The 9,584-nt window shown below is 45.8% G+C and overlaps 1 protein-coding gene across 2 annotated transcripts in view; it reads right to left on the bottom strand.

Annotated features, from left to right (window-relative positions):
• The window catches only part of srpx (sushi-repeat containing protein X-linked), an 18,607-nt gene extending 9,093 nt beyond the window's left edge, over window positions 1-9,514 (bottom strand). The window contains exons 1-4 of one of the 2 annotated variants that reach the window (XM_030343473.1): window positions 9,359-9,514; window positions 3,541-3,594; window positions 1,216-1,407; window positions 538-714 (exon numbers count right to left, since the gene is read on the bottom strand). In XM_030343473.1, the coding sequence (XP_030199333.1) occupies window positions 538-714; window positions 1,216-1,407; window positions 3,541-3,594; window positions 9,359-9,482 (547 nt within the window). In that variant the 5' untranslated portion in view covers window positions 9,483-9,514. The remainder of the gene's footprint in view (window positions 1-537; window positions 715-1,215; window positions 1,408-3,540; window positions 3,595-9,358) is intronic. The other variant, XM_030343474.1, reaches the window with a different exon arrangement.
• Window positions 9,515-9,584: the final 70 nt, after the last annotated feature.

Below are 9,584 nucleotides of genomic sequence, written 5' to 3'. Positions count from 1 at the left end.
GGACTTATGAATTTCCGTTTCTTGCAGTTTGGTATCTTACTTAGTTTCTCATCTTACTGTCCATTATCCTAGTAGGGAAAATGAACAATTAAGCGGTTTGAGCACAATGTACATTTTCTTGGCTTTCTCCTTTTGTTTCATTGTGCATATCATCAATCCTTTTTTACTGTTTATGGTTAAAACCATATCTCTTCACCATCCGGAACAAGCCAAAAAACTGCACCTGTGCCATCGTTTAACTTAATCATGTTCAGATAATTGAATGGCAGACAAAAAACATATTCCAAAGTGATGTTTCCTATGGGCTGCGCACCCTGGTTCGAGCAAGTGTAACGTAGGTTTAGTCTTTCGGGTTAGAACGGCCCTCGCGATTAGTCCTATTGAACCCAATGTGTCCATTTTCAAGTCTTTTCAAGTCTTCCTTATTATCACGACTGCTCAGCTCACATAACATACTCGCCAATAAAACAAGGTTTTCTTTCCCATTTAAACCACCCATAATGGATCCTCCACAAACACACAAACAGACCGACTCACCTATGCAGGTGCTCTCCTCTGCGGTCCAAAGCTTGGTGTGCTGACAGGTAGTGGTCTTCTGCCCCTTCAGGTAGTAGCCCGGGGAGCAAAAGAACTCACAGCGGGAGTTGAAGTAGGACCCGTCGGAGCACTTGAAGCCCCCGTTTACCGGCATGTTCAGCCTACGGCAGCGGACCTCTGCATAGAGGAAGAGTAGGAGTTCAACCTTCTCTCAACCGCTTGGCTGAGAGAAGGTCCTTCATATTGACCGTTGCTCTAGGCCACGGTAACGCAATATACGTTCTCTTATTTACTGTGAGCTATGCATGAGTTTTGAAGAAGAATTTAATGAATCAACATCCAAAATAGACATCCAAAATAGACATCCTTCAAGAAGTCGCTCATCGCTCTTGCCAATAAACTCACGTTTGTAGCATCCGGAGTGTGAGTATGTGACGTGCAGGCGTGGGTGTGCATGTGCAATGTATGTGCTTGTGTGCGTATGTGAACGTGCGGGCGTGTGCGTGTGTGTGTGTGTGTGTGTGTGTGTGTGTGTGTGTGCATGTGTATGTGTGTGTACTATGTGGACGTGTGGGCGTGTGCATGTGTGTGTGTGTGTGTGCGTGTGTGTGTGTGCACGTGTGTGTATGTATGTGTGTGTGTGCGTGCGTGTGTGTGTGTGTGTGTGTGAGCCGTCACCGTGGCAGGAGTAGGAGGAGGACCAGTGCTTGGTGGCCATGCAGACCACCTCAGGGTTCTGCGTCTCGTAGCCCCTCTTGCAACGGATCTTGCAGCGCGTGCCCATCACGTTCATCAGCTGCTCCCCGCGGGGCGTCCGGCAGCTCACGTCGCCGTTCTTCACCTTGATGGGCGCGCACCACGGCGTCCCGGCTGGAGGAGCCAATCAGGGCGGAGCGTCCGGAGAGGATGGGCGAGAAACAGGTTAAAAAACAAAAGAAAGTTTCCAAAATAGCATTTCGTAAACTGCTCGATAAATGACGCCCACGGTATGCTAATGGTTCTCAGATGTGGGCTGCACAGCAGTCAAGAAGCAGATAGGTTTGGACTGATAATACAGCCCCCAAAAAGCACAGACTCAGGTACTTACCTGAAGTTAAAAGCAAAGAGAGGGATCCCTTATGTACTACAGTGGAAATCCACCCATCATCTGGTTGCAGAGTGATACGGTGGATCTGACCTCACCTCGGACGCCTCGCTCCTCTTCAGACGGTCAGCAAGCGAGCTGAACCACCGCTGGTTTCTTTCCAAGAGTGTAATAAAGCTTTCTATGCGTGTGCGGATGCATTTGTATGTGTGTATGTGGTTATGTTGGAGGTAGAGGTAATGAAGGGGAAAGAGAGTGCGGTCTAGAATCTGAAGTGCTGATTCAAAAGCGTCAGTGTAATCTTTCTCTTGCTGTATTTGCGATCAGCTCTCAAGCACTTTTGTTGTTGCACTCAATGACGATTCCAATGACCCTCCCTTCATAATAATGCATAATTGGTCAGGATAGCTGAAAAGGCTTCTGGTCCACTGTAAGGATAGGATATCCAGTGTCATAGCATAATAACTCCTACACTGAAAATAATGGTGCCATGTGCTGTTCAATGTCGCTACTCAAAAATCTCTTCTCCCCTGTTTGTGAGAATCGAGGCAGCAAAAGCTATGTTGGAAAATAGTGTCATCCTTCTCTATTCATATAGCCCCTTCAGCTTGAGCTGCTTGGTGATACCCAGGCTACAGAAGTAAATCGTGGTAAACGATTTGGGTACAAGACGTATTAGAACATAATGGCGCGTGAATGTGTACCGCTCGTAAACATTCAACATCATGGATAACTCACTGGGGCCAAATGACTTCCAGCTAATTAATCGAACTAGCTACAATAACTCACTAATGACCCAATGAGGAAGTCATTCCCTGGCAGAGAGGGGGTCACATGACGTGCTCTGAGAGTGGATGCATCGCGCGATGGAGCCCTCGTTGGCACCATGTGCCGAAGCCCTAGTTCTATTATATGCAGTCATAAACAAGGATGATGGGAATGCATTGGGATTAGCTTTTTAACCTTGTTCTTTCGTGGCGGCCTTCTCCTGCCAAACCGTTAAAACATTAGCATAAGCAGTTTGAAGTCTGGAGGCTCAATTGGGGGGGTGGGGGGGGGTTAGCCAAAGTTTTATCCCGGACATAAAATCAGTAGTCTCTTATCTACTGCTTTGAAATTAACAGCCAGAGCCAGACATAGAAAAAACGCCTCAACCGTCTCCTTCGCCCTCCCTCTCTCTCTCTCACCTGGAAGCACGCACACTTACGAATGCCAATTACACACACACACACACACACACACACACACACACACACACACACACACACACACACACACACACACACACTTGAGCACAAGGGAGAGAGGAATGGAGAGTGGAGGCATGAAGTCTCATGAATAGTATTCTAGTATCCAGCTGCTCGAAATCTTAACAAAGAAAGACTCTTCTGCTTGTGTAAGTGCGTGTGCCTGAATGTGTGTGTGTGTGTGTATGTGTGTATTGGCGATGTTTCCGACACTATTGAGTAAGAGTATCAGAATACATTTGGGTCCCTTCACGAGGCGAGGAGAGGAAGGTTCAGGGCACAGTGTTCCATGTCTCAATGACCCCACCGCTGGTAGGATCTGACATCACATTGGATGAACACTGTGTTGTCTGCTTTTCTAAATTGAAAGCTCAACTGAATTGGATGACAACAGTAAAGGGATTTTAATCAGGTCCCTGTTTATTTAGTTCAACATGTACCTGATGATGATTACATACAGATATGGAGGTCATGGACGAACTGCATTGAGATAGGAGAGCTGTGTGTTTGTGTGTGTGTGTGTGTGTGTGTGTGTGTGTGTGTGTGTGTGTGTGTGTGTGTGTGTGTGTGTTTGTGTGTGTGTGTGTGTGTGTGTGTGTGTGTGTGTGTGTGTGTGTGTGTGTGTGTGTGTGTGTGTGTGTGTGTGTGTGCGTGTGTGTGTTTGTGTGTCACCTTTATCTCTGCGGTACCAGTCTTCATCATCTCTATGGGGATATTGTCCTGACCCTGTGATTTTAAAAAAAGGTAGCAAGAAAAGAGAGAGAGAGAGAGGGAGAGAAAGAGAGAGATCGGGTGGGAGGGAGAGAGAAAGAAAGAGAGAAAAAGACAAAAGTAACGAATGGCCTTCATTCGGTATGTCGAGCAATGTTTCAAAGCCAAAGTCGTAATCTAAATAGTAGACTTTTATATCCAGCTGTCTTTTTAATGCAAACTAATAAAGACACACCAAATAAGATCAGGCTTGAAGACATTGCCGATATGTTCCTCATCCCAAGTGAAACCCAGCCCTCTCTCGGGAAGGCGCTCTGTGGAGGAGAGGAGGACGCATGCACAGAAAATAAAAAGCAGCTCAGGAAGAGATCCCGTCTATTCCAGCTGGCATGGAAAAGGGATCCCGGCTCAACACAAAGATCCACTTTGTTCAGTCCAGTGTTTTTATTTTGGTAACCACCACATAGGGATGGAACTGGAAGAAGGTAAACCTGTGTATAAAAAACAGATCCTTTGGGCACAAAGGGCTGTTTTATTTCATCTCTTCTCCAATTGGCTGGATCGGGCATTACTGGGTGTGTTCCAGTGCATCCCAGTGGTTTGTACCGTGGTTTGTACCTAGCATAGCATAGTCATCCGTAGCGCTCCGAACACCAAGCAACTTGTGAAAAGCAACAAACCCCTGCTTTAAACATCATGATTGCTTTGAGTGTTGCCCCAAGGTTTTTGTACAGCGGGAGAGAGTGAGAGATGTTTACCTTTTATTCCTCTGTATATTATATTGTGCTTCTACTTAGTCATGCCAGTCATGTCTACGGAGATGGGTCAAGCGTGATTCTGTGACCCAGCTCCAGTAAGCAGTGAGGTTCACTCACTGGGCATTACCTCATTGTTATCCCTGCAATTGTGCTGATAATGGATGTTTCATTTTGTTCAATGTGAATGTTTATTCCCTCGGCAATAAAGCATTTTTGAATTTCATTGAAAGAGGGAGAGAGAGAGAGAGAGAGAGAGAGAGAGAGAGAGAGAGAGAGAGAGAGAGAGAGAGAGAGAGAGAGAGAGAGAGAGAGGAGAGAGAGAGAGAGAGAGAGAGAGAGAGGGGGAGAGACGGAGAGAGAGAGAGAGAGAGAGAGAGAGAGAGAGAGAGAGAGAGAGAGAGAGAGAGAGAGAGAGAGAGAGAGAGAGAGAGAGAGAGGGGGGGAGAGAGAGAGAGAGGGGGGGAGAGACGGAGAGAGAGAAAGAGAGAGAGAGAGAGAGAGAGAGAGAGAGAGAGAGAGAGAGAGAGAGAGAGAGAGGGAGAGAGAGGGAGAGAGAGGGAGAGAGAGGGAGAGAGAGGGAGAGGGAGAGAGGCAGAGAGAGGGAGAGAGAGAGAGAGAGAGAGAGAGAGAGAGAGAGAGAGAGAGGGTGAGTGGTTGATCGAGAGAGCGATTAAAAAATAAGCAAGTTTGTTGTACGTTCGGAGGAAGGGTTAAGTTGGCGCGCTTATGATAAACAGAAGAGGAGTATATTTGTAAAGAACAAAACCAGAGACCAGAGGGAAGGATAGGGTCACAATACTGCAGCTCTGGAGAGGAATGAGGAAATGAATAAGGAGAGGAAGGGGATAGGGGGTGCTGGGAGTGACGTAGGTTTGTGTGTATTTGTGTGTGTATGTGTGTATATGTATATGTGTGTGTCTGTGTGTGGTGTATGTATTGTGTATATATCTGTTTATGTGTATGTGTATACGTGTATGTTTATGTGTGTTTTTGTGTGTGTGTGTGTGTGTGTGTGTGTGTGTGTGTGTGTGTGTGTGTGTGTGTGTGTGTGTGTGTGTGTGTGTGTGTGTGTGTGTGTGTGTGTGTGTGTGTGGCTTGACCCCAGGATGTTGATGAACCTTGGTGTGAATGCCTCCACTGTTCAGCATCCCTGACGGACATATGAGTGCTCCACCCAGCCAGAAGCCACCGGCTTACCCAGCAGCCGTGGTGTATCAGCTGTATGTTAGTGGATCACCCTGACACTGAAGCTACAGTTAGTCCCAGCAGAGAGAGAGACGACTGCTCCTGTCAAACTAATGCTACTCAATGAGGCACCAGGCAGGCCCCGCTAGCCATCAAGCCACAAGCTCTCACACACTCACATACACACACAGACACACACACACACACACACACACACACACACACACACACACACACACACACACACACACACACACACACACAGACACACACACACACACACACACACACACACACACATACACACACACACACACACACACACACATACACACACACACACACACACACACACACACACACACACACACACACACACACACACAGACAGACACAAACACACACACACACACTCACACACACTCTCACACACACACACACACAAACACAAGAACATAGGCTTCCACACATGCCTGCTAAGCCCAGGCACCACACACTCAGACTTGCACACATTCATACTTTCATCCACGCAAGCATACACACACCCACACACACACACACACACACACACACACACACACACACACACACACACACACACACACACACACACACACACACACACACACACACACACACACACACACACACACACACACTGGCAGCCTTGAGTGATTCAGATTCAGCTGTGTAATGGCAAAGGTTTATCAGTGTGTCATCAAATGCATAAGAAAAACAAAAGTGCACAAAAAAATATTGACAAAAAATCAGTGACGTGTGTGTGTGTGGTTGGAGAGAAAATAAAGAAGAAAATATGGAACTCGCCGGCAGATGAATGTGTGAGAGAGCATTGATCAGTTTCCACAAACGTTCTGATATTTCTCATCTCACAGCTAGGCTGTAATGACTACAGCCGATTAACAGAACATGTAGCAGCATACAACTTCAAACCTCACTAACTGCTGAGCCCTGCATGCAACACAGCACTGATGCTGTCCAAAATGAAGATCAAACCGCAACCACAAAACAAGAGAAGGGAGTCAGCAGGGACCTCTCAGTCTTGGGCCACTGCGAGTTGTATAGCGATACTTAAAGAATATTGTGATTCCGTAAATATTGATTTAAGATTCAAAAAACATTAGTGTGATTTCATATTTTATGGGGTTCAACGTTGTCATCCGACTTCTGCAGCAGGTTATTGTTTTCATGAATTTGGCCTAACAGAAGAGAACATATGGTAGTTGATTGTTGCAAATGAATACACTATAGAATTCTCTGTAGTACGGAACCATTATTTCGCTTCCATAAGAAAACCTGGACGAATGTGGCTAACTTTTTCTTTTGCAATTAACCTGACTGTAAGTATTGCAGAAGCAAAGAATCTTGATTCCCACATGAATCATTTCATCCCCAATCCCTACGGAAAAAAAATCTGCATTTCATGTACACACACCAGCAATCCCCTGGAATCCACCTCCTCTCTTCCTATACACTGTATGCACCTACACATGGATGTACTTCACCATCAGGATCTGCAGGCATGTGTATACTAGACAGTCCCAGATTTGTTCGAGTAATATATTTCCCCAGAGAAAGGTGCGGGCACACGGGGAGATTGCCTGAATCCAACCCAATCAGAGGAGCTGGTGCAAGCAGTGCAGCACCGATGTGCTGCACTGTAATTCCACTGTGACAACAACAATCCCCTCCCCTCCCTCTCCAGAACACACCTCTAGATTCTCCCTTCCTTGGTCCCTGCCAATTCCCATCGCTCGTTTTTTGGTTGCAGTTTGAGCCTCATTTTGGACAGCATCCGTGCTCAGCAGAGGTTGTGTGTGTATGTGTGTGCGTGTGTGTGTGTTTGCGTGTGCGTGTGTGTGTGTGAATGGCGAGGATTATTGTGCATGGCGGCTGCCGTGCATCACCCACGTGGGTGCTAAACGGAGGCTATATAAATGCAGGGAATGATGAGCACTCACCATTAAACATCGCAACAAGAACCACAGCAGCATGCAATGAAAGGCTCTGCGGCGATGATGTGCTTCATCGGGGATGGGCTGGGAGGCTAATGAGCAACGACGGCTTTGATCAACCAGGCCATGCTCTCCTCCTCCGACAGGCCCCGACACAGAAAGATCCAAGAGAGAAGCCATGTCAAGGCCCATTTGTTCTTTCCCTGTAAGGCGTCTATAGTACATCTGCCAATGCCCTAAGGGTTATATGATCATTCATTTTCAGATCAGGGTTGGGAAACTACATGCCACCTCGCAATAGTTTTTACTTCTGGGTCAAACCTTCATCTAACCAGGGTGGACTTCGACTCCTTCGACACCACGATTGAAACTAAACGTCCTTTTTTCTCTCCCTCTGTCTCTTTCTGTTGATCTCTCTATCTATCTCTGTCGCTCTCTCTCTGTGTCTCTGTGTGTCTCTGTGTGTCTGTGTCTGTGTGTTTGTGTGTGTGTGTGTGTGTGTCTCTGTGTGTCTGTGTGTGTGTGTGTGTGTGTGTGTGTGTGTTTGTGTGTGTGTGTGTGTGTGTGTGTGTGTGTGTGTGTGTGTGTGTGTGTGTGTGCGTGTGTGTGTGTCTCTCTCTCCCCCCCCCCCTCCCCCTCTCTCTCTCATCTCTCTCTGGTCTCTCTCCCTCACATAATTACAGGGCATGCAAAATCATTTTTTGGAAATCGTAAAAATTATACCTTATTTGTTAACAACCGTTGACCTCTATAGAGCCACATTTAGTTTTTCCTTTGGCTAAGAATCTCTTCCGGACTGGGAGTCCATCCCTCCATCCATGCATTCTATCCATTCATTCTATATTCGTCTCTACCCATCTTTAGCTATATATATATATATATATATATGATTTTGAAAAATGAAATAACCATTGTCAAGTTATTTTAGCATATTCAATAGTACTTCAGGGATTCAGTCACATGACTAATACTTAAGAAGACATCATAGGAAAAATAAAACAGACTTGAATGGGATAGGCTATAGCATTGTGGAGAGACGTATGGTAAGGTTTTCTCTTTGAAAAAGGGGACGAGTCATTTCTCTTCTCACAAGGTTATCAGAACCCAGAGATGTCCTTTATACAAATACCAAAGAAAAAACAAGGGACCATTTCCATTCCCATCTCATCTGCACAAACAACAAATAGTAGGCCAATAAGACAACCACCCTTCCGCAGATACATACAAATAAATAAAAACAACTGTGCACTTAAGTGAGACCCAGCAGAGTTGGTTTCATAAGCTGTATTTACTTGTATTTACCTTAAATGCAAACTACTGACCGTGTTTCAGTTTTGTCCATTAAGTGTAACTCGATTTATGTACAAAATACACATACGGCTATGTGGGTAATATGTATAGTGAAGATAAATAGATAGATTCATAAATACATAAATTCATGAATTAATTAGAGAAACATTGAATGGAAGATGAATACAAAGTAACATTTGAATTTGTAGGCTTCTAATAGTAACAACTAGTGTGTGTGCGTCAAAGGAGAGTAGGCTATATCTTGCTGCTCTGTAGTTTTTTAGTTCAGGGTGTTCGGAGCGCTCAGAAGAGAACCGTCCCCCAGATGTACACTACTCCCCCGGGGTCCACCCCCTCCACGTTAACACAAATGTGGTTCACCCAAACGTGGGGGGAAAGCAAGACACATTACACGCGTTGCAATCCCAACACACACAACGACATATACAATGCTCAAATGAATAATTGTGTTATATGGTAGGCCCTATTCGTTGTTTACATTATTCTGAATACATTTAGATCCAATAATTAAGTCGACACAGAGGAAAAACAGGGACTTTTCCTTTAGCCTACCTTCATAGCCGAGGCAGAAGCAGAACTGGACAAACACGAGCACCAGCGGACAGATGTCCATATTGAGACACGGGACGCTCTTTGCATGTGAAAGTAGCTTACAGGAAAACTTCCAGCAGCGCATTCCTACTTTCCAAAGGCCCGCCTCTTGCAGCAGAAACACAAGAGGGTCCCCCCCCCCCCCCCACACACCCCCCCTCCTTTAATGTGTGGCCCGCCGACGTGT

Source organism: Gadus morhua, chromosome 20 (genome assembly GCF_902167405.1).
Source record: "Gadus morhua chromosome 20, gadMor3.0, whole genome shotgun sequence".
In the NCBI taxonomy this organism is placed as follows: Eukaryota; Metazoa; Chordata; class Actinopteri; order Gadiformes; family Gadidae; genus Gadus; species Gadus morhua.
This window is presented reverse-complemented; position numbering and strand designations above follow the sequence as displayed.